We start from the raw sequence: 24,498 nt of genomic DNA, 5'->3' as shown, positions 1-24,498 counted from the left end.
TTCTGTGCTGCAGAACACTGTTGCAAGCTTTCCGTATCATGGTGTGGTCGTCACCTGCCGCCGTTCCCCTATGGCATTACCATGCAGTTCTATTTGGATGATGACAAAAGTTGTGGGGCTACTCCTCCTTCTGGTACAGGGCGACCTCCAGCACCCCCAGGCAGTGAGCACTGCTCACCGGCCTCTGTCCTGATATGACAGCTCTGTCTGCCTACTCCTGCTGCTAAGCCCTTCCTTTTACCCTGGAAGAGAGACCACTCCTGCCATATCCATCTAGGGCAATTAGCACATAGTTCTTGCAGTTTCTTTCTCATACAATCACAGAATCATAGAGGTTGGAAGGGACCTTTGGAGATCCTTGAGACCAACCCCTCTGCTAAAAGCATGTTCCCTACAGGATGTTGACCAGGAAAATGTCCTGGATCACCCCCCTCGAACTGCAGGCCACACTCTTTTTAATGTGCCCCAGGATACTGCTGGACTTCTTGGCCACCAGGGCACACTGCTGGCTCGCAGCCACACTGCTGTCCACCGGTACACAAAGGTCCTTCTCTGCAGAGCTCCTCTCCTGCAGGCCAGCCCCTAACAGTTAGAGGCGTGTCCAACCTGCAGCCCAGCTGGCACTGCGGCCTCCCGCTGCCCCGTGCCATCATGGCGGTGGCACTGTCCCGCCCAGTGGCCTGGCCCGGCAGCGCAGCACGAGCCAAACATTGGTGCGCTACGAACCTGTGTGGTGCTGGCCCATGACGTCCGAGGCAGATGGTGGTGGTGTGGCAGTAGGGGCTGAACCTTCCCGCCAATATCCCGTTACGTGTTGTTGCCGTGCGACAGATGGCAGCAGAGGAGCAGTCGGACACAATGGTGTGTGATGTGGAAGTGCGGATGAAGCACAGGTGTGTCACTGAACTGCTCCATGCAGAAAATCTGTCACACACTGACACTCATTGATGCACTAGTGCAGACGTGGAGAAACACACAGACACACACACACACAACGGCCTGCACTGATCAGGTGCAGAGCGTGGCCAGACGAGCACGGTGACCAGCAGCTTATGTACATACAACTGCCCCCTTTTATCCATTTTTACCTCCTCTCCAGCCTCTGGTTCCTCCTTCCTGTTGTTTGCCATCTCAAGATGCTCTGTTCTACATCCCAAGCAATGGTTGTGTTGGACAAAGTTGGTGAGAGGTGCCTTTAGAGCCTTTCCCCAGCCCCTAGCAGGGTCCCTCAGCCGTGGGGCTGGTCCCGTCCTGTGACAGCACAGGGAAGGGCCAGAGTTCCCCAGCCCAGGGGCCTCTGGTTCTTCCATGTACGTATGGGCCACAGCAGTCTTTCATTGCATAACCCAGCACTACCTCGTTTCTATAAAGTCCATACAGGATCTTGGAAATGTCACAAACAACAACTAACAGGGCTGCTGTGGCAGTGGAGGCAATGTGCAGTGGTGAAATGCCAGCACCTTCAGCAGTGGCCGTCCCCTGCCGCCAGCATGGCATGCAGGCACGTACGAAGCGGGGGAAAGGCCATGTGAAGCAAAAGAGGAAGGATGAGAATGAGAGGGGTGAAAGAGAGCGTGAGCGTCAGGCAGAGATGATCTGGAAGGGTGCCGCTAGAGAGGCAGCTGGCCTCAACCTGCTGCTTGGAGAAAGGAGGCCGAGGCTGAAGGAGGCACTGAGAAATGAGAGGGAGGCAGGCAAGAACAGAATGTGTCGTCTGACGTGGAGAAAGATGAGTTCTGCAGGGCTAATTCTGTGCCTGCAAATACAAGGAAACGGAAACACGCCGTGAAGGAGGATGCAAAAAAATAAGTAAGCAGCTGGATAAAGAAAAACATACAAAATGAGCAGAGTCAAATGTGGAACTATAAGCAAGCAGGAGTGAGAGGACCCGTGTTAAACCACCTGGTTATGCCGAAGGGAATTCTCCAAGAGTTGGGAGCAAAGCAGACCTGTACCTCTAAGTCAAAACTGAGAAGGAACCCAGTATTACTGTGGTTGTCTGACTGTGAACTACAAAGTGGCCTGTTTTGGCAAGCCATGTGTTTGGACGATGTTCTACAGGAAACACAATGTATCCACAGCAGGGCTCTGGGTGTCCTGTAGCAATGCCCACACCTGCGCAGCCGCCAGCTCTGCTGCGGGACGTTTGTCCCCTTGCAGACCAGTGCACGGTGTAACTGGTATGGAGAAGAGACAGTCTATAGCAGCTATGAAAATGAAGACTTGGTAAAAAAAACACTCTTTTCACTTCTTAGGCAGGATTCTGGCATTCAAAACTTTTAATAAATAATACAAGTTTTTTTAGCTGGGCTTTCCTTTTCATTCTTCTACCAGCCTCGAAGACAAAACGCTCTTATTCTCCTCCATGTGTCACTAGAAAAAAAAGAGTCTCCAGTAGTGACTGAGTAATTTTTGCCTCAAGCAGACTTTGAGAGGGCCAGAAGCACGTTGAGGGGCACTGGGGATACAGGGATGCCCAAGTAACGTTCCTTCAGCAAGTCCCTCACGTCCCAGAGAGACACTGTCCAAGTGGGCAAGGGAGGAAGAAAAAAGCAAGAGCTCTTCCGCCCAGCCCGGGGACAGACACAACTGCCAGGCACTGGCCCCATCACTCCCACATTTCCCACAGAGGCACTGCAGGATTCAGTAGCTGCACAGCAGGTGGACCTAGCCTGCTGCCTAGCCGCTGCCTGCCAGCACCCAAGGTCCCCGCCAGCTGGAGATGTGTGGCTGAGGGAGACCTGTATGCCTCCAGGGGAGCGAGCCTCGTGGCACAGCCCAGAACGCCCCTGCAGACAGCCCCGGCTCTAGGCACTTACCGTCAGGATCTCCAGCAGCTTGGCCTTCAAGGTGGGGTTAAAGCGGCCGGCGTCACGCACAGCTTGGAAGGCAGAGATGACATCGTTGATGCTCTGCACCAGTGCGAGCTTGCTCGGCAAGTCCTGAGGCCCAAGAGAGAATGTTCTTTGAACTGAGGGAAGGGCCAAGGACCACAAGGGGAACACATGGGGACAACACTAAGGGAAGGGCTTGGATCTTCATCTGGCCACAAGGCCCGATGGACCTTTGGAAAGAGAAGGCCCATCTCAGCCTCCCCCCAGGTGGAGGGGCTGCAGCCCTGCTGGGAGCTCAGACACCCTGGCACACCCTGAGCTCTCACCCGGCAGCTGCAGCTGTAGAGCAGCAGGACGTTGCCCACGATGTCTCCCTCCAGGCGGGCGAGCAGTTGTTCTCTGGAGGCACGCAGCGCCAAGCTGCCGTGGGCAATCATGAGAGCGCTGCGTGTGGCTTGAGCTCTTGGGCTGTTCAGCTCCGCCTGTGGGGGGAGAAATGCCTTGAGACACTTGCTCAGCGGTGCCCAGCGCCCCTTGATGCACCTGGGCTCCCACGGCAGGAGCTGCCGTGAAAATAAGGCGGAAGAAAGCCACGATAGAAACACGTAATGCTTCACCTTCTTGCGTGCAGAAATCTTCGCCTTCCGGCCTTTGCACAGCCTGGACGCAAACATGGTGAGTGTGTCCAAGACTGGGTGGAAATTGCTCTCAGCAGCGTGGCTGAGAAGAGAGATCATTCCCTGCACAAAAGAACAAGGGGCAGCTAGTGCAGGCCTGAACCTTCTGATGCAACCAGCCAGAGTGGGCGGGCCAGGCCGGGCCAGGCTCGGCAGAGGGAAACAGCAGCAGGCGATTGAAAGGGCCTGGAGCAGGGCCAGGAGAAGCCCTCTGCCCCAGGGACAGACCGGGGATGCTCGCAGAAGCTGGAGAAGACCTCACCTGAGCTTCAGATGGCTCCTCCGCATTTGCTTCCTCCAGGTGTTGCAGCAGCTTCTCTTGGATGTGGAGGACTTCCTTACAAGCTCCCAGCGCTGTCCCAAGAGCCTTGTATAGGAAAGGCTACACAGGAAGGGAAGGGAAAGGAAGGGAAAGAAAAACCTGAGATGTGGCAGCAGCCTGACCTGCTGGGCGAGGGCCAGGTGGGAAGGACCCACGCCCCCTGGGAGTTGCTGAGAGCAGTTGCAGGGCCGACCTTTAGGTAGCCTGCAGGCAGTTTGCAGGGAGAGGCCTTCGGGGGGGGCATAGGCTGGGGAAGCAGCATGAGAAGCCCACGTGGGCAGAGCAGCACCCGCAGCCCCAGCCCCAGCTGGGCACCCGCGGCTGCACCGCTGTGTAGAGCCGGGGGGAACCCACCTTTTCTCCGGAGCTGCTGGGAGAGCTGCCCAGCCACCAGCTCAGCTCACAGCTCAGGCTCTTGGTCCAGGCCTCATCCTCCACGGTCTCCAGCGATGCCCTCAGGAACTGTTGGACAACAGGAGATGCCAATGTTCCCTTGCCCTGTGCCTCTTCCCACATTCCCAAGTCACCTCAGCCTTCTGGGGAGAGCTGCCTGGAAGAACAGTCCCTCTCCCAGCTCCCCCCAGCATTCCCTCCATTAAAGCCTCCTGCCGCTCTTCTCCTAAGACCCCCCTTGGGCTTGGCACAAAGAGGAAGAGGCAGTGCCTCAAAGGCATGCGGCCGCTCTACGGCCACATGAGAGGCTGTTCCTGTCCCGCAGTGGCTCGTATGGGAGCAGGGCTCCTTGAGGCAGGTTAAGCACTTCTCTGCACCGTGCCTCCCGGCAATCCTGTACCTTTAGCAGACGCTGCTCCCACTCTGCAGAGCCCGGGAAGCTCTCATCTTTCCCTGCACAGCAACAGGAAGCAAAAGACCCTTGCTTGGGATCAAGCCACAGAGGAGGAGCTGCTGCAAACCTGACTTGGCCTGGGCACTCGACCCTGCCAAGCTGGGACCTGCACCCCCCTCCACAATGACCTGTCCCTCCCCACAACCGCTGTCGCAGCAGGAACACAGAACTGCTCTGAGTCTGCTTCCTGAGGGGATGTGAAGGGCCCATCCGTGAAGGCCCCGGAATGGACAGATCCCGCGGGAGAAAAGGTCCCCAGGCCTCCGTGCTGCCTCCCCGGAATGGGAACAGCAGCAGAGCAAGCACTGGGCTGCAGGCAACGCTTCTCCTCTGCCACGCTGCAGAGCTGCATTTTCAGACCCCTCCTTCCCTGCCTCCGCCTCTCCCTCCCCGCCAGTACTTTACCGTCGAGGCACTGCAGCAGCAGGGGGATCTCAGCAGCCCACATGGCCCCCACAGCTCTGTGGATCTTGCTGTGGAGGTTCTGCATGAGCAGCAAGGCAGCGGCTTGGAGTTCGCTGCCTGCCAAAGGGCTCCCCGCCACCACCTGAGTGAGAGCAAGGAGAAGCAGGGTCACTTCTGCAGCAAGAGCAGCGACTTCTCCCAGGAGGGAAGCAGCTTGGCACTGCCCTGGCGGGCAAGGAGCAGCCAACAGCTTTGCCCATGGCGCTGCAAGCGTGGGAATAGAATGGCACCCCCAGGGGTGAGGCGGGCGCTGGCACGCTCGGCCATGCTGCTTCCTCCTTGGAGCTCATGGCACCGGCCTCTGGAGCATCTACTCACCAGCAGGCGTGCCAGCAGTTTCTGGGGAGTCAGCAGCGGGCCTGCGAGGAGAAAGAAGTGCTGAGTGAGACGCCAAGACACGCCGCGCCCTGCCACGTGCACCTCTGCTGTCCCTTGGGGGTCCTAACACAGAGGTCAACAGGGTTCACTGGGGCAGTTTCTGCTCCTACCTTGAAAGACGGAGCTGAGGAAATGGGGATCCAGTTCTTGTATCTCACGGTCCTTCAGGTCCCCTCTCTCAGCTAGGGCTCTCACACAGCGGGAGACCGGGATCAGCATGCCCGTGTACTGGGCCGGCACCACATACAGCAGCAGCCGCGGCCACAGGAGCTGTAAGGAATGAAGCAGTTGAGCACGTCAGCATTCCTGCCTCAGCTCAGAGATGAAGAGGACTCTGTGAATTTCCCTGAGTCTTGTGTGCTTCTGAGGACGCTGGAGAAGAGACCTGAGGTGCTGGAAGTGGACGAGGAACACGTGGTGCGGAGGCGAGGAATGGCAGATGTGCAGAGTGTGACTTACTTTGGTCATCCCTCTCACAGAGACATCCAGTGACCCCAGGACATCTGTGCACAGCTCCTGGAGAGCTCCTTCTTCCTGGGCTTCCTGGGCAGAAAGGTCTCCAGCCGCCTGCACAACAGTGTTGGGGAAACGCCGCTTACTCTCAATTCTCAGGAGTCTCTCAGGAGGCTCAGGTGTGATGCCACCGGTGCTTCTGTGCCAGCCTCTGAGCAGCACGGGTCTCCCAAAGGCAGATGCTGCCCACTGTCCTTACCCTTCTTCCTGCGCTGCGGCTGAACTCCCTGAAGATGTGCCCCACCACATCCCAGGCTGAGCAGCTCCGGGCGTCAGCACTGAGCAGATCCTTGATGAAATGCAGGATGGCCCTCCTCACCTGCTGGGGGTCAGTGGTGGTTTTGATTTTTTGTTGCCCTTTGGGCATGCACAGAGACAACAAGGGCAGAGGAAAAGCCTGGACTTCTGAGGAGTGGGTAGGCGGTGCGCTTTCCATGCCCAGCACGGGGACCTGCCTGCTCCACTCTGCCTGCTCTCCTCGGCAGGGAGAATGTGGGCAATGTGGCAGCACTTCCCTGCGCACCCCAGCCCTGCCCCTTTTGGCAGCAGCATCACCACCCTGACAGTGCTTTCCCTTCCCAAGCCGGCTCACCCGGGTCCTGGGGTCCCCGCACAGACACTGCACAGCCTCCACAACCTGGGGCAGCTTCTCTGTCATCACCGGCTCTGCAAGAGATGTGCAGAAGCATGCGTGGAGGCACAAGCCAGGTGGCAGAAGGGATCCCTGGAAGTTGCGACCCGCGGTACTGACCATCAGAGCGAGCCAGAGCACCGAGCAGACCCAGGGCTGCCACGCATCTGGCCTCCCTCTCATGGCCCAGCTGCGACTGCAGAAACAGGACTATTTCCTCTGGGCAGATTCGGGCTGTGGGGAAGAAATGCCATACCGCGTTAGCAAGCAACTCATGCCCATTCCTGAGGTTCAGCAGAGAGGTTTCGGCCAGGGCAGCGCCAAGCGTTGCCAAATCTCCTCTCCTTACCCTGCAGCAGGATGCAGTGGGTCATCTTTGTGCTCTCAGCCTCGCTGTGCTGTTCGGTGTCATCAGAGAGCTGTGGGAACAAGGTCCCTTTGAGAAAATCACATCGGCATTGAGGACGGAAAAGAAAGTGTGCTGCCAGCTCTCGTCTCCCTTAGCACTCTTGGGAAGAGGCCACGCAGGCAAAACCTAGCCCGCCCCACAGCATCCCCAGGGGCACATGCACGGCTCGGGAGCAGCCACGGGAATGCAGGATCTAAGGCTGAGCCACCATTAGAGGCTCGGAGCTCTGCAGTCCTCCTGAGACTTAGCCAAGAGGGAAAGTGTCGTGGGCGCAAGGATAGGCTCCCCTTACCTGGTCAAACATGGCACTGGTGGTGGCCAGAAGCATGTCCTTGGGGATGACAGACCAAACTCCCTCCAAGATATCGAGGCTCTGCAAGAGACCAGTGGAGGAAGAAAGGGCTGTAGCCACATCTAGCCACTTGGGAGCGGAGAAACTGTTTCCCCATGGTTTGTCCTCTGGGAGAAGCTCCCGCACCAGGCCTCTTGTTTGTCACCACCTCCCAGCAGCACCAAGAGAGTCTCTCTGCTCTGACCCAAGCCCCGTTTTGGCATTGTTTGCACGTGTTTCCCACCCAACAGCCTTCTTCTCCCCCATCAGATGCGGCTGGACGTGGTCCTCCCGGTTGTTAGCACAGAGCTCCTCAGGCACTCAGAGCCGCACAGTGGCGGTGGTGAAGCCTCGCGTCCCCAGAAGATGGGCCCCAGTGACTCCTGGCTCCTTCCTGGCCCTGTCTGGGTTGCTCTTTCCATGACTAAAGAGCTCAGGAAGCCTCAGACGTCCCTTGGACACCTGTTTCTTCTTTCTCCAAGGGTTCCCCGCCTCCTTCCTGCAACCCACTGACCCCTCGGGCACTCGCCCTGGGGCACTCAGCCCCACATGCATGCTGAGCCCTGCTCAACATCTCACCTTGGTCACCCTGGAAGTGTCCTGGACCTCCTGACACTGGTGCACAAGCCAGAGGAGCTGCTCCCAGGTGTGCTCTTGGCGCAGCTCCTCTTGCAGGAGGAGATCCACCATGGCAGCCACAGCCCCGACGACGGCCTGTTTGTCCTGGAGAGGGATGGCAGAGGCCCATCATCAAAGACTGAAGGTCTGCCCTTCCTACACAGAGGGCTGTCTCTTTCTCTTTCCCTTCCCCTTCCCAATCCCCCCGTGCCCAGCAGGAGATGGGCTCGCTCTGGAGGGCAGGGAGGTTTTCCCAGCACCCTCACCCCCAGCTCTCCCTGCCACAGTGCTGTGACATGCGGCTGCTTCCTGGCAGGGAGATCCAGCCCCGAGCACAGAGCCAGTCTGGGGCCCTTTGCAGCCAGACCATTCCCTGTCGTCAGCCCTCTGCTCTCAGCCCACTGGGCACAGGCAGAGCTGCCAACGTGGATGTCCCCGCTGCCATCCCGGGATGGGAATGTAGCAGTGCTCACCTTTTCCTCCTCGCAGCCCTGCCAGTTCCTCACCACAGAGCAGAGGAGCTGGTAAAGATTCTCACAGATTTTCTCTTTCTCTGTGGCGGGCCAGGGGCATTGCTTTCCAGCGTACAAGTGAACCTTGGCTCCTTCCGACCATTGTTTCACCACTGGAAAGAAAAAAAAAAAAAAAAAAAAAAACAAGAGAAAAGGGAGCCTGTGAGAGTCTGCAGCAGGGCAAGGTGTGAGGGCTGTCCCGAGTCCCTCAGCTCAGGGGCTGGCACTCACCAGCACAAGCAATGCGCAGGGTGCGGCCGCTCCTCACCTGGCCGGCCACACAGTGCAGGCCGGCCAGTGTCAGCCAAATGAAGGAGATGCACTGTGGAGCTGCGGAGGGAAAGGAGAGTGCCATGGTCAGAGCCCCGGCAGTGAGGGAGGAGGGGCTGCAGCCCTGCAGCTTCCAGCTCAATCCAGATTACACGCAGAGGGGAGAGAGCCCTTTCCGCAGTTGTCATAGACATCAGGAGGCTGAGGGTGCTCTACCGTAGCTGCTGAAGAGTTTGCTCAGGGTGATGAGCACAAACTCCTTGGACATCTCCCCCACGGCCTTCAGGTGGCCCTGGAGCTCGGCCATCACCAAGCTGAAGTGTGACCGGGCCAGAGCCACCAGGACATTGCTGGCAGCCATCCTCACGTTGTCTGTCACGCCCTGAAAAAGCAACCCTGGTGACACGCGGCACAGGATACTGCCTGAGGCCCTGGGAAGGGTGAAGGCACCGCCATCCGCTGGCAGAATACTAGCACAGGTAGGCGGCTCCCTTTGCCTTCAGGAGTGACCCCTCACCTGGGCCGCCGTCAGGTCCTGGGATACCTCTGCCAGCAGCCGGTTCACCACTCCACACGGCGGGCGGCTCTCATCTTCCCGCAGGACGCCCTCCAGCTGGCAGTACGCCTGAGCTCGGTCACCCTGGGGACAGGGATCACTCACGCTTTGCTTTGCCCTTGTTCCCAGGGAGCCGCCCACTGCCATCCGTCGCTATGCTGATGTGCCGCCGGGGTCAGGCAGGCACGAGGGTAGCATAAAACCCTGGGCTGTGGGCCTGGCACCCGCAGGAGCGTGGCACTGGGCCGGAGCAAAGACTGGTGTTTGGATGTCCCCAGCTCACCTCCTTGTCCTGCAGGCGCTGCAGCAGCAAAGTCACGGGACAGGCAGGGGCAGAGCTTGCCACCCTGCCTCTGCTCCCGCGACACGTACGTCTGGGCATGCAGCCCACACAAGCAAAGAGACCTGGAAGGAAAGAGCAGAGCAGCTGCCGCTGCTTGGTGTTGCTTGGAGCCAGGGGCAAGCATCTGGCCAGCTCTGGGAGAAACGCTCCTCCAGCCCCATGGTGCAGGGTGGGCTGCGCTGGCACATGTGCAGTCGGCGGGGAAAGGGGAGGGAGCCTTCCCCTTGCCGGGGCACTGGGGAGACCACGGTGGGCAGCTGCACTCAGCACAGCAAGGACAGTGCTGCTGGCACATCCTAAACAGACACTGGTGGCACACGCGTGCTCGGGCAGAGTCACGGTGTCCAGAGAGGTGGAGGGACCTCACCTCGAAGGGCTCTCAGCCGCTCCATCTCAGCAGGATATCTCCAGACAGACACAGTGCTCTCTCTGGGTCCTCCTCCTGCAGCTTCCACAAGCTACTGGGCCACCACTCCCACCGCTGCCCCAGGGGTGTAAGAGAAAGCCACTGTGACATCTCACCAAGGAGTGTCACCTCACAGAGATTGACATGCCCTGGAGTGGGAACCAGGCAGCATGCCTGGCAACCTTGCTGGCCCCAAAACACAGCATGTTCTTGTGAGGCACTGCGCTCCAGAGCAGACACGTTCCGTGGCAGCATTGTCTTAGTGATGGGGGACTCCTCTGTCCTCCTGACTGGTGGCCTGCTCCCAGAAGGAAGGAGGAGAATAGAGGAGGAAATTACTGCCTGAGCAGGTGGTGTCAGGATCAAGGTTTTGGGTACCATGATCTTGGGCATGCCTTTCAGAGACCAGGTGTGTGGATGTGAGACAGAATGGGAGTGAGCAGTTGGGGCAAAAGTGTTTTGGGGAGCAAGCTGGCAGGCTTGATGATCAGAGTGTTAAAGTAGATTTGATGGAGGAAGGGGATGGAGTCCCTTGTGACAGAGAAGGGCCTGGGAATGCTGTCTTTTTAGTAAGCCGTGGAGAAAAACCTCCCTGTTGTCCAACAGGATCTTTGTGAGGATGCCTCAGAGAAGATAGATAACGTTGCCAAGAGCCCGACTTAAACCTTCTTCCATCCTTCTAGAGATACCCGCACCCTCTGCTTCCTTCCAGTGCCTGTATAGCAATGCCCGCCATGTGGGGAATAAACTGGAAGAACTAGAGATCTGTGCGTGCTTACGGGAATGTGATCTCATTGCTATTGCGGAGACGTGGTGGGACAGCTCACGTGACTGGAATGCTGTCATCCGACTACTGTGTCCAGGATCTAAAAGGGGATTATAAAAAGGAGGAGAATCAACTTTTTACTGAGGTAGACAGTGATAGGGCAAGGGGGAATGGTTTTAAGCTGAAGGAGGGAAGGTTTAGATTGGATGCCAGGGGGAAGTTCTTTAGAGAGAGAGTGGTGAGGTGCTGGACCAGGCTGCCCGCAAAGACTGTGGGTGCTCCGTCCCTGGAAGTGTTCAAGACCAGGTTGCACGGGGCCCTGGGCAGCCTGGTCTAGTACCAGATCTGGAGGTTGCTGGCCGAGCCTGGGGCAGGGGGGCTGGAACTTGATGATCCTTGGGGTCCCTTCCAACCCAAGCCATTCTATGATTCTCTGATTCTGCGTACCTCTCTGCAGGAGGCATATGTCATAGTATTTAGTTAAAGCTAAGTACCGTCTTAAGACGCCAGGCAAACATCCATTTACAATGAGACGGTTTCTACTTGTGTCGCTTCCCAAAAATGTGGCGTTTTCCTGAGGAAAATTAAGAAGTGATTACTTCTGCTGTGGCTTCAGGACTCCTCCTTCATCGCGACCAATGCTTTTGTTTAGCCTTCATAGGACACGCTGTCATGTCCTTGCAAAGATACACATCTTCTTCTCAGGTTTCCTCTCTCTACCCAGTGGAAGTTGTATGATGCGCTGGGGCTTTTTATTCTCAGTTGATGATTAGATGTTTATTTGAATGGTTCAGAGGTTAAGAGGATGTCCACCCTCAATGCTGACATTTTCACCTTTCACACTTAAAAATAAGCAACTAAGCCACGTGTCTTTTGATTGATTTACCAGAAATAATAGCAGAAAATTCAGTGAGCATTGAACAGAGGCATGAATTTCAAATGCTTTCCCTCAGCTCCAGCACTTTATCTGAGTCCAAGATTAAGACCAAATGGAAAAGCCCTGGGAGTGTTACCCTTGTTAGCACTGCTCCCAGATGGACCCACAGGAGAGTCAAATGTTCTGTCCCTTTGTGTGGGTCTGAGGAAATCTGTCTGTCTGTGGCTCGTTGATGACTGGGCCAAATGACTTCGCCTTTTTATTTTATTATATGATGTTTACATAATATTGTGCTTGAAATAATGGGTCTTTTCGCTTCTAAAATTAGTTGTGACTCAAAAAAAAGTAATTACCAGTGTGATAGTTTCGTCAGTAAAATGGCTTATGACTGAAAGGGTTTCTGGGATTGACAGATGTGTTTAGCTCCTTGCACTCTTGTCTCATATAGGAGCCATTTTCTGTATCTTGAAGAAGGAGAAATGTCTCTTCATGAACAAAGAGTAGATATCCTGCTCTGATTTAAAATCTATTTCATGTTGAATAAAAATAACATTTACACACACACACACACAATAGGAAAAAAAGTCTTTCTTTCTTCTTCCTGATAAAAATGATTGTCAGAGTCCTGTTAAAATTGTTTGAGAATTTAGGGAAGCTAGTGATTATTTTTCTGTACTCTCTCCAACTAAAATGTTGTGTTCTTCACAAGTAGTCCTTTTCCCATTGGTGTGAATCCCAAGAGTGCATTAAATAATACACTTCTAGTTGTAAAACAGATGGAAAAGTGTTTAAAAAGGTGCCAGGTTTATTTATGGAAGCATGAAATTGAATTTAATAGGAGAATTTTGCCAGTATGAAATGCGAACTCTCAAAACAGGAAGTGGATTTTATTGCTTATTTATTTTATTACCGGATCAGCTGCCCAGAACTGTAGAATCCTTCCTCTCAGGAATTATTTACTTTCCAACTCTGAACCAGAACATCTTGACCATCAGTTGTTACGTCTTCTGGCTGCCAGATTTTCAAGTATAAACATATGTGGTGCTGTCTATCTCAGATGATCTTCTGCAGATTTATACAGAGAATTTTTTAGCTTTAGATTTATTTCTTGATTTAAAACAAAAGGAACTGAAATGCCTAAGCCAAGGGAAAGAGAATTTCCTTTAGCTCCTGATTAATCTTTAATTAATAATAGACTGTTCCTTTAAAGTGCCTAAGGCATGTACTCATTATGCATCAAAGATGCAAGAGTTAAAAGTCAGCGGGCAAATTATTTCCTCTTCTCTGCGCCTTCAAAGGATAGCTAATGAAAGAACAGGTGCTATTCAGCTTCCAAAAGGTGAGCAGCGTTTGGGAGACTTGCACAGGGAAACAGTGTCCCATACTTTCTGGGCACAGGCTGCTAAGAGTTGAATAAGGGATGCTGACAGCTGGAATCAGTCTGTAAATGTGTACCTGGCTGCCCTATCCTTTTCCCAGTACTTCTGCCCAGGAATTAGAGGTATTTCAGGTGGTTAACAAGCCCTCATTTTCATTCAAGCTAAAATTTTAATAACCTTGTGAAGATCACATTAAAAATAAATACATAGAAGTCTGTGGAATTACATCATTCAGGGTGTTAGGCTGAAGGAATGAATATGATCTCCAAGGAACTGGTTGCCGCAGATGCCCATATTTACTATAAGACAGGTGTGTCTTGCAGATTTCTTTAAGAGATGATTTCCAAAATATCCTACATGTAAGAGCCTCTGAGAAGAATAAATATTTGCAGTGATGTCTTAGAGAAACTGAGGCCCAGATAGTCCTCTTTGTCACAATGCAAGCTCATGCTAGAAGAAAGCTCAGAGCTGTGCTCCCAGAGGTCCTGGTCCAATACTTCATCCTGTACCACAATGTCCTTAGGCAAAGTGCTAACAAAAATCTGTTGTGTGCATGTACAGTTTGTGTTCACCTTAGTCCTGGCACACATATACACTCACAAATCTCCATTTTATGCACCAGCACTAAATGTTTTCAGCATGAAACCCATGCATGTGTAGTTTTGCATGGGAACTTAAACACAAAAACTAACAGACTTGATCTTGCTGCTCTCAGTTTACCAATTATGGATATAGATTGGAGGCAGTATGGAACAATATTATGGTCCCGATCCAAATTCCATGTAGGAAAGTCTCCTACTGGTTACAATAGGCTTTATAGAAGGCATTACATTTCCTCAAAGTAAATGCAGAAGGCTGTCTTACGCTTCACCTTTGCTGAACTGTTGCCTCTGAGATTAAATGACTTAAAACAGCATCACGCCCCATTGTGAGTCTCCCCAGGACAAAGACATTCAGAGAGCGTGCAGTTCAAGTGGGAGGATATTCTGAGGGCTGACTATATCGATTATAGAAACAACTCCTTCAAAATAAAGCTTTTTTGCTGAAATGTGTGTCTTTATAAACAATTAGACCTATAGAAAATTGTGCATCTCTATAGACAATTAGACATTAGTTGAAAGGAAAACAAATAAAATTTGAACATGCAGAAGAAAACTGAACATTTTAAGTGATAGAATGATACTGTGATACAAGTTTTGTGAGGTCTTATCTTAAGCATATGTGCTATTCATCAGTGCCTTAATATGTGATGAGCACAACTTCTGACGTATCTGAACCAATTAAGCTTATTTTGGTACTTTTTATTTCTTGGAGACAGATTGCTTGAGTTCAGAAGGGCATACAGTATCTAGCAGATCTGCTAATTCATTCAAATATGGGAGTATGGCTCTTCTTTTACTTCTGGCCAAAATTCCTGCACAGTTTTGTACGATGAGTTTGAAAGCTCTTATGCATTTAAAGAAAATCCTTTCAACTCATTCTGGAGTCCTGCTTTATGTTTCATATTGCTTTGAACTTATTACCTCTTCACAATGTCTGAGAACATTAGTTTAGGAGCATTTAAAACTAATGATTAAACATGTAGTGAAACAACACTTTGATGTTGCCAGAAGCAATCAATTTTCCCAATTTATACACAAAAGGTTATAAAAGACTATGTTATGACAACCTAAATGTTTCAGTGAATTCAAAGCAAATTAACTGAATTTTAAAGGATTGTTACTACTTGCTGGAAAAAAAGCCATCCATCAAGCCTTATCTTAAGTCAGAAAGCTGTGATTAACTTATGGAGTTTTTAATGCTTTTAAAATTAGAAAAGAAATTATGTATTTTTCTGCTACGGAAAACCAACCTGTAATGGGTTCATTCAGAACGAAGCTTTCATTGAAAATAGCTTACTGCGTGTAGATAAATGAAGTTTATGAGCTTACAGAAGTCACTGAGAGAGACCTGTTGAACATTATTAACATGGAAAATTGTAGTGTATGTTTTTACTCCTGCACTTTTGTAGCAGAGCATCTCACAGGGCATTGGATCCATGTGCTGGACACAACAGACATGATTAGAAAGTAAACCACCCAGAGACAGGGACTAGAAATCAGGTTCTGCAAATTCAAAAACTCCTGCACCTCCAAGCAGATATTCAGCCCTTTTACTTCAGTGGGAGACATCCAAGTGAGGTGGGACATCTCACAGATGCATTCACACACATACACATATCCATGTATTCTGTGACACTGGACGGGCTTAATCGGGAGGAGTCCTACAGTTCACCCATCAAAAAATGTGAAAATGGAAAAAATGCAAGAGAATGAAGAAGAGAGTTTAGCTTTATGCAATGTATTTCATTTCTCACTTTCCACAGAAATATAAAAAGTGTAAATCTCAGGCTAAGTCTTTACCTTGATTCTCAGTTTCAGAAATGTGTTTGTTAACACTGGCTGGAGTACACGTAAGTTCTAAACATGATCCCGCATAGTAAAATTTCAAAATCGATAGTGATGGGAGAACTATTGAACAGGGGTAAAAAAAAACCTGCTGCACTTTACCCGGATGTCAGCCTGGAAACTTTTCTGATAGTTCATAAACTGAAGGCAATGATACAGTTTTCCTTCGCATCCCCTCTCTCCCTGCCACTTTATCACTTGTTAGTCTCTTAAGAATAAAGCGACGAACCTCTGGCTTTTACATTGAGTTAAAACTATTTGACTAACAGAGCTTAGATTGTCTAACACTTAGATTGTTTGCAGACCTCCAGAGCATTTAGGGGTATTATTTTTACTTTAGAAGTTACACAGTGCTAGCAAGAACTTTTTCTTTGAATGCCAGGATCCCACTGAAGGAAAACCCTTAAGGTTTTTAGGGTTCATTTCAATTTTATTTGACACATGCTTGGGAATGTAGTACCTCCGTATGGGATGGCAGATGTGTAGCTCCCACAGGAAGCCCATGTTCTTCCCAGCAGAAGGTAGAAGCCAAAAAATTATGCCTGGTCATCTCAAATACAAATGAACACCTATGTTTAGGTGAATTAGTTATGCTTAATATATTTGCATTCAGCAGCTCATTTCCAATTCTTCTTAAGCTTCATAAGACCTGCAGCACCTCTGGGAGATGGGGAAGCATTATGTGCAAGCAGAAAACTGTGGCACTAAAGAAACTAACCAAACGTAGAAATATACAGAGGGACTTTGCATAATGTGATATTTATGTTCACACTTCCTTTCATCCAGAGGACTTCGTAGCTCTGAATTTGTGATCCATATACTGTATAAATGTTAAAAAAAGATAGTCATACATGACTGGTGAATGATCATGAGATAATTAAATTATTTGAAAAAATAAAAGTAAGAGGCCAATAAGAAATGCTGGGAGAAAAGTTGGGCCTCTGCCTGTGTTTCTTATCTCTAAAAAACAGATAGACAGTAAACCCTGTTTTGGTTTATTAACTGGACATAATGTCCCTAGATGATCTGATAGACATTAAAGAGCATCAGTTTTGCTGTTAATGAACCAATGCTTTAGAGTTTTACCTGGAAGGTGTTGTCAGTTTTAACTGACAGTAACAGACTGTTCTGTCTGTCAGATTATAAAGAGTTTAAATCTTGTTCTTACTCGCAGAGAACTCCAAGTCACTGCACAGTTGGATATGTTTGGTCTCTCCTTTAGAAAAAGTTCTCTTTCTTTAGATGGCACAGAGCAAGCAAGAAAGGAACTCTTCTGGGGGCTCTTACCTAAGACAAGGGTAAGTCAGACCCTAGTTCTACTTCACTGAATATTTGATTATTTGTTCAAAATGGAATAGTTTCAAAAATATTTTCCTTAAAAATGTTCAAACAAATCATTTTGACGTTTCCAGTATTTTTTTTTTTTTTTGGCTGAAACAATTGGCCAAATCTGGTACAAATTTGCAGATAGTTTCCATCAACACGAAAGTGCATTTTTGAACAAATGAAGAATTCTTCCATAAAAGTTGCCTGGCTCTAATCAGAGTTGAGGCAATTTTGCACATACCAACCAGCAGAAAATTAGGTATTGGATAAGCAACAGTGGTGAGGATCTGCGTTCTACCTAAATCCCCTCGTGGCCTTAGTCCAAAATGATTAGCCCCAGGTCAAACAGAAAGCCTGTAGTGAATCAAACAAACTAAATCCAACCCTTATTATTATTACAAAGAATAATGTGCTAGTCCCAAGACCTCCCTTCATGGGGATTGGAAGGGGGGAGGCTATTAAATATAAACACAAAGTAACATCCTGCTCTAAGGAAACCCAGAGCACTATGTTCTAGAGGAAAGACAGAATACAATATGTGCCCTCTAAACTGTACCTGTTTCAAGGGGACCCACATCAACTGCCTCTGCCAGCACCAGGAGCTGCCAATCTCCCTCCCAACAGGCTGCAGCTTGGAAGGCCAGGAAGTAGGTGACTTGTTAAACCAAAGGACAGTGAGCTGCAGCACAAAATACTGTTTTAATGTGGACTTCGTAGTGGAGGCTTATTTCCTTTAAAACACTGTAAAGCAGCAAAATCCTCAGATTTATTTTGATTAGCAATCTGGATACCTTCTTGGCAGTATTTATTAGATCTTAATGTAGCTCAGTTGGAAAGGCAGATATTTTGCTTTTCTTCTCCTTTGAGTTACTGGCCATTATTGTCTGCATTAATGAATCTGGATAACTTTAACTGTCAGATTCTAATGTAACTCTCTTAATAAATTGATTGAATTGATGCTGAACCCACCTCTCTGTTCAAGCTAAGAATGAGCCTGAACAGAAGGCTCCAGAGCTTCCTGAAAATTTCAGGGATTTTATTAGTGGAAAACTGATTTTGAACAACTGAACCTACAGTGACTGCATAGTTCTGGTTTCATAACAATGTCAAGTCAAAAGGAGATTATCCTCCCACTGCAGCTCAGATGTGGCCAAAGCTGAATAAAACTACATCTGCATGTTTCAGGGACAGCTATCACTGTCACTGAAGTTGACCTTTTGCTTCATCTTTCTCCCTTTTTTTTTTTTTTTGAAATATCTTTTTGAAACAGATCAGAGTACCAAGAATGGATAACTATTTTTCACTTCTGATTCATTAAAAATCTAATTTTTAATGAGTTAGCGCCTTTAAAAAAAAAATAGAACATTTATCTTGCAGGTAACCGTATGAATAGTCCTCGAAGCACAAATTAATTCAGGAGATCTCAATAACTGCACTTCTCTGAAAAGTATTGCACACACTTTTGTTGAAAATCTCTCTGTACTAATGTGATAACCCACATCTAAATGTTCCTTATGGGCTAAACCTAGTAGGTTTTATATTCCTGAAGACAGGCAGCAAACAGAAGTGCGGCCCTACGCATGGCCATGAACAAGTATACCAGGGCTTCTTCAAAGTCTTCGACATGGAAACATTTCCTTGCACTTGGATTTGGTTAGGGTATGTTCAGACAGCAGACAAATTTCACAACCAACAGACCTACAGCAAGCAAATCTGGTTCACTTGCAGTGGGCTAAGGATGGGGAAGACAGAGCTCTATGGCTCCTCAGGGCAGACAGGAGAGAACTAGACCTCAGAAATGCCAAGTCATGCTGACTCAGTCCCACCTTACCCGACTCAAACCTGTTCACCATTAATTAAATTGATGTTAGCCAGTGTCTGTTTGGATCTGTTACCCTTACTTGGAGAATTTCTGACTCGTTTTGCTAAAATGATTTCAGGGGTTTTCTCAGGCAACAGAGCCTTATTTATTGTTAATAACATCAGGATATTGTTTTATTCATTTGTTCCAGCATCGCCTGTGACATTCACACTGACTTTCAGAAACAGCTGCCAACAGCTGAGAAGAATCGATCTTTATCTTGTCTTTTACACTTTACTTTTCCAATTAGCATATCCATTTTCTACCATTTTAAGTACATTAAGAAATTAAAATGTAATTTTTACTTGCTACAGTGACAGAACTTTTGTCACATTTACAGCAACATTTCATAAGTTGGCATGGTTACCCTTCTGCTTTGTTACTAACCATAAACAGTATTTGCAAACAATCCAAGTAAGCTAACTGAACAAAAATGTCCATTTTTTTTCCTTTTTCAAACCAATGCATGTCTTCACAATTTTTTTCTGAGTAATAGACAGCTTCTATGTTTTGAAATATTTGCAGCACACTTCATTTTTAGCAAGGAAATTTCTGAGTTCCCAAATTTCACCTGCACATCTCAATAGATCAATACTACAGAACTGGATTGGACTGAAATCAAAGCATCCTTCTGCTCGGAGAACTGGCACTTCAGACTCGATTTTGTTTGAAATTAAGGCAGTTAGAGTTCAATCAATATATTTGTATATATTTCCTTGTATAAGATACATACAAGTATATAATTCAGGCTTTAATTTTCTTTTAGGTATATATTTCATTACTTTGAGTACCATACAGTATTGAACCTCATCTCTATCTGCTTCTCTAAAAGGACATGGGTTTTGCATAGGCACTGTGTTGAAACTGCTGACACTGGGCAGATATTCTGGATAAGTTAAGATCTCTCAGAATGACACAAGATTTCTGCTTACGGTTCTGAATCCTGCCAGGCTTCATTTGCTGTATTGACTTAATCACTACAGACTATAATGAGAAGGTAGTCACTTACAGACTAATGCTACATGATGGTAACTAAACTGAGAGGTCTCACTTTCAAACTGTATCCTGCCAGTGGAGTCTTCGGGAGGCATGACGTGGTAGGCAGGAAGCAGGAACCGGCTGTCCCAGCATCCCCTGTGCTCTGTTGTTGGCTGGCACTATCTGCGTATGAAAAGGTTGACAATAGGAATTTTAAGACTCTTCAGCAGGTTCTTAAATAACTTCTGGCTCCTGCCATAAATTGTGGAGTCCAGTCAACCCTTGAAGGAAGGCAAGAGCTTCAACAGAAGTTAAATTGCTTAAGGGAAATCTCGCGACTCTTTGTTATCTGAACAACATGGTGGCTGCAGGAATTTCTGAGAAGAGTAAAGCAGGAAATTGTGAAAAGGAACAATTCCTTCTGTGAAAGGGCTTGTTTGAAGGCACAGTAAGATGAAATCCATCATCTGTTGGGAAAGCAGAGAACCAGTGGATCAGGCAGCTTCATGCTTGTGAACTGGTAACAGGAATTAGGTAATGTGCATTTCTCACCCAGGTCCCCATGCCTAGGCATACCTATCAGAATGGAAGAATGCCTCCCTGGAGACATTCAAGGCAAGGCTGCATGTGGCTCTGGGCAGCCTGGTCTAGCGGTTAGCAACCCTACTCATGGCAAGGGGGTTGAAACCATATGATTTTTGAGGTCCTTTTCAACCCAGGCCATTCTGTGATCCTATGATTCTATGATTCTGTGACTCAGTGTTAGATTCATGACAGGCCTCTGCCCTGGTCTGCAAGTGGATTTCCTATGGGATACCTAGAGCTGTGCATTTGTTGTTGGGGTACCTTCAACGCTTTCCAGTTAGGATCAGTACTACCTACGCTTGATGTAATTGCACTAATACAAAGCTGATGTGTTTCACTAATAGAAAGGTGAAGTAACAGCACAACTGTTACTGTTGCTTAGAATTTGGGCTTGCATTGTGCCGTAAAGGAGATTCCTGAAGCAGAATGATTATTGCCAGAGTAGCAGAGGGGATTTTGATTGCTTGCGGCGCTTGTTGGTAACATCTGTGCAAGGGTGAAAGGAAGTCCATTACAATTATTCCTCTAAAGCCTCTAAAAGAAACACGCAGGTTTTATGAGAAAGATCTCAACAGCTTCAGTGTGCAATGGGAGTGCATTCCTGAGTGCTGTTCAGAGAAATTCTGGCACACCATCTCAGAAGAGTCACCTCTGCTGTGAGACCCAGGCATCCCAAAACGCTCTGCAACCCAGACTGCCTAAATACTATCCATGTATTTGTCTCAGAGAAAAGGTGAAATCATTTGTCTGTTGCCACACAATAAAATGGCAGAACTGGAAATTTAATCTTCCTTCCCATATCCACAGTGCTAAAGTATGAGGGCTGCTCTGAAAGTAGTGCCTCCTATTTTATAATGTTGGCCCATGATGTCAGAGGCAGATGTTGGTGACACGGCAGTAGAGGCTGAACCTTCCCACTAATATTCTGTTACATTTTGTTGCAATGCGACAGATGGCAGCAGAGGTGCAGTCTGACAAATGATGTCTGACATGGGAGTGCGCACGAAGCAAAGGTGTGTGACTGAATTCCTCCATGCAGAAAAAAATGGCACCCATTGATATTCATCAACACTTGCTGAACATTTATGGAGACCAACAGTGGATGTGAGCACAGAGAGGTGGAGGGTGGTGTGTCTCATCAGTGGCAACAGTGACGTGAAATACAAGCCACGTTCCAGACGGCCATGCAGATTTTTACAAGCACAGCATGCAGGCTCTTGTTCACGACTTGCAAAAATGCATATGTAATGGTGGGGACTATGTTGAAAAATAATATATAATAGCTGAGAATTTGCTCTATTAAATAGTATTATTATGCTCCTTGTATCTGTGGTGGTTTCCGCAGAAATAAATAGGAGGTATTACTTTTGGAGCGACGTAACTATAAAACTTTTTCTACTTTCTGGGGGCATTTAACGATGATATTAACAGTTGCTTGTGGTTTCCTATTTAAAATACTGCATGCTGGAAAGAAACTAGACCCTGCCATCTACAATAAGCAACTTAGGGCAATAATTGTTTCCAGTATTTGCCCAATTCTAAAAATAACAATGTTAATGAATGCTAATTCTTTGTAGTTAAGGAGGCTTCAGCACTACACTGTTGTTTTATCTGGAAACTCAGCAAATGTGGATGAAACCCACTATCTGACAAAGACCAATAGCCTGAGTAGGCAGCTATGTTAAATTTAAAAGCAAGCAGGGATGTTTGACTTTATATGGGTTCTAAATGCATCTGCATCTCTGGGGAGGAGGGCAAGAGGCCTTGGACTGAGAGCATTAAATCTTTAATTAAAGAACTCCCAACCATGCCTACTACATTTATAAATAACAAAACATTTATCAGAGCTTTTATCTTTTTGTGCAATCATCAGGCTGTACTAGATGTTGACAAAGTCAACGATTTATGCCTCAGATTTTTTTTCATTACCAAATAACAAAGACACTATTATCAGTGAAATCTTATGCAACTTAAATCTTGGGGCTTTCATTGCTTTGCTTGTGGAATATTGTGAGCCTTTCTCAGAAGTCATTTTGAATTAGTGTTGGCCCAACAGAAGAGATTAAGTCTGCCTAGTGAAATGGAAATGATGGGTAGTTTTCCTTAAAAGGAGAAGTGATTTAAAAAAAAAAGAAAAACACAAACCAAAACAAAAAAAAGCACTTTAAATTATTTTAAAAATTAAGATATTATTAGTAGTTGCTGAACTCTGGATCTGTTAAGCATGTTGCATTTAAATGCTTGCATTCCAATTCCTGCATACCACTATGCTGAAAAGATTACTCTCTTGCTCCATGATTCTAACTGAACCTTCATTTCCAGGACTGAAAAGACACAAAGGTGTACAAGGAGAGGCTGGACTGTGCTCGAATTTGTGATCATCCAGATACATGCAAACATCTCAAGAAGAAATCCAGATTATAAATCCTGTGTAAACATCTCACTTGCCAATGTGGAGTCCCAGGAGCATGCATATATGTACGTATGCAAATATATGGCCACAGAGACCACATCAGCCTTAAATGACAATCCTCACATTATGCTGGCTGCATGGATACCACTAATCCCCTGTATTATGTGCTGCGGTCACTGCTACAGTGATCTTGCTAGTATTTTGAATACTGAATACCTATAAACAAAAGATATGAAACAGCAAATTGGCATCTTTTTTCCACACAGAACCTTTTCCTCTTGCTGTGGTTTAACCCATTACACAGATCAGCACCACACAGCCATTTCCTCCCTCTCCCTTGCTCTGTCTCCCCTGTGGGACTGGGGAGAGAATCAGAACAAAAATAAAATTCCTGTGCTCAGATAACAGCAGTTTAATAGGACAGAAAAGGAATAGGTAATAATAATAGTAATAATGATAAAAGAATACACAAAACAAGTGATGCACGGTGCAATTACCCCCACCTGTCCCCAGGAAACAGCCCCTCCTAGTATTACTGCTCAGCATGATTCCATGTGGTATGGAATATCCCTCTGGCCAGTTTAAGTCAGCTGTCCTGGTTCTGTCCCCCCCCAGCTCCTTGTGCAGCCCCAGCCTCTTGCTGGCAGGGCAGCATAAAAAGCTGAAATGTTCTTGGCTCTGTGTAGTACTGCTCAGCAATGACTAAAACATCAATGTATGATCAACATTATTCTAATCTTAATTCCACAACACAGCTCCATACCAGCTACTAGGAAGATTAACTATCCCAGCTGAAACCAGGAGACCTCTCCACCAAACTAATGCTAAGATGAAGCATTTACTCTACTGTACATCTGCATGCACATAGAAATGCACTCTCTTTCTTTCACTGTTCTGTCAAAAGTGAGGTCTTGAGCTAATTCAGGAATTTTCAGTGTTTTTAGTGTGACCGCACCGTGCAGCTGTATGGATCCTTCAGGGATAGGAAGGATGGGAATTATCTGACATGTTTTCCAGATACTTCAACAAGTTTGAAGTTCTTCAGACCTAAGAGCACCCAGTCTGTAAGTTAATCATTGATATGTCCTCAGCTGTTGGTGAAGACAAAGATCTGTTGTAAATTAAAGCACTTTTTGCCATAAGTTTACGTGACTTTACTGCTATCCATACCCTCTCTCATGTGAGTCCTCATACTGAGCTTTGGAGTGTGCTTTTTGTGTATGTTTGTAACTGACTCTTTCATTCGACTTTCATTATATCTGACAGGGAAATAAATGACCATTTTATCAAAGTCTGTGAATTCAGCATTTTTTCCCCCAGATTTAACATAGGCAGTAACAAACCAGCTGAAACGTCAAACTAAACTCACTTTATCCTGATTTGATTTTTGTTTTGTTTGGGAGGGTAGAGTGAGGTGAAGAGAACATGAGTTAGAGCTGAGTTTTCCATATTACACCATGTTAAACTCCCAGTAACCTCTAAGAGAGAACAATGTATATTTTCAATTGTACACTGACTGCCTTGGACATATATGAAAAATACAAATGAGTCACGGGGAAAGAAATATATACAGTCTTTCTTACTGTAACTTCAAATATCTCAGAAAAAGATAAATTAGTGAGAGTGATGAACAGTGGGAATGTGGAAAGAGAATTTGTGTTGAGCTCTTTCTAATATTTTTTAACTTTTGTGTGCTTTTGAAGGCAAAGAAAGGCAAGGCAAGGCAAGGCAAGGCAAGGCAAGGCAAGGCAAGG

The 24,498-nt window shown here is 47.8% G+C and overlaps 1 protein-coding gene and 1 long non-coding RNA gene across 2 annotated transcripts; one reads left to right on the top strand and one right to left on the bottom strand.

Annotated features, from left to right (window-relative positions):
• Nucleotides 2,269-10,182, bottom strand: LOC110397073 (maestro heat-like repeat-containing protein family member 2B). Its single transcript, XM_021393036.1, has 23 exons — nucleotides 10,074-10,182; nucleotides 9,647-9,768; nucleotides 9,325-9,447; nucleotides 9,024-9,189; nucleotides 8,769-8,867; nucleotides 8,499-8,650; nucleotides 7,987-8,130; nucleotides 7,369-7,449; nucleotides 7,017-7,086; nucleotides 6,788-6,901; nucleotides 6,629-6,702; nucleotides 6,236-6,355; nucleotides 5,983-6,090; nucleotides 5,634-5,793; nucleotides 5,464-5,504; nucleotides 5,086-5,227; nucleotides 4,627-4,679; nucleotides 4,188-4,295; nucleotides 3,774-3,893; nucleotides 3,452-3,574; nucleotides 3,161-3,316; nucleotides 2,820-2,942; nucleotides 2,269-2,373 (listed from the first exon to the last, which is right to left on the bottom strand). The coding sequence occupies exons 1-23, from the start codon at nucleotides 10,096-10,098 to the stop codon at nucleotides 2,371-2,373; spliced, it is 2,427 nt and encodes an 808-aa protein (XP_021248711.1). The 5' UTR covers nucleotides 10,099-10,182; the 3' UTR covers nucleotides 2,269-2,370.
• LOC110397074 lies at nucleotides 10,230-23,874 on the top strand. The gene is made up of 3 exons (XR_002437523.1): nucleotides 10,230-10,521; nucleotides 22,654-22,809; nucleotides 23,680-23,874. It is a non-coding gene; the product is annotated as an uncharacterized LOC110397074 (long non-coding RNA).

The sequence above is a fragment of the Numida meleagris genome, chromosome 3 (genome assembly GCF_002078875.1).
Source record: "Numida meleagris isolate 19003 breed g44 Domestic line chromosome 3, NumMel1.0, whole genome shotgun sequence".
Lineage (NCBI taxonomy): Eukaryota > Metazoa > Chordata > Aves > Galliformes > Numididae > Numida > Numida meleagris.
The sequence above is the reverse complement of the archived record's forward strand: the minus strand, read 5'-3'. Positions and strand labels throughout refer to the sequence as shown.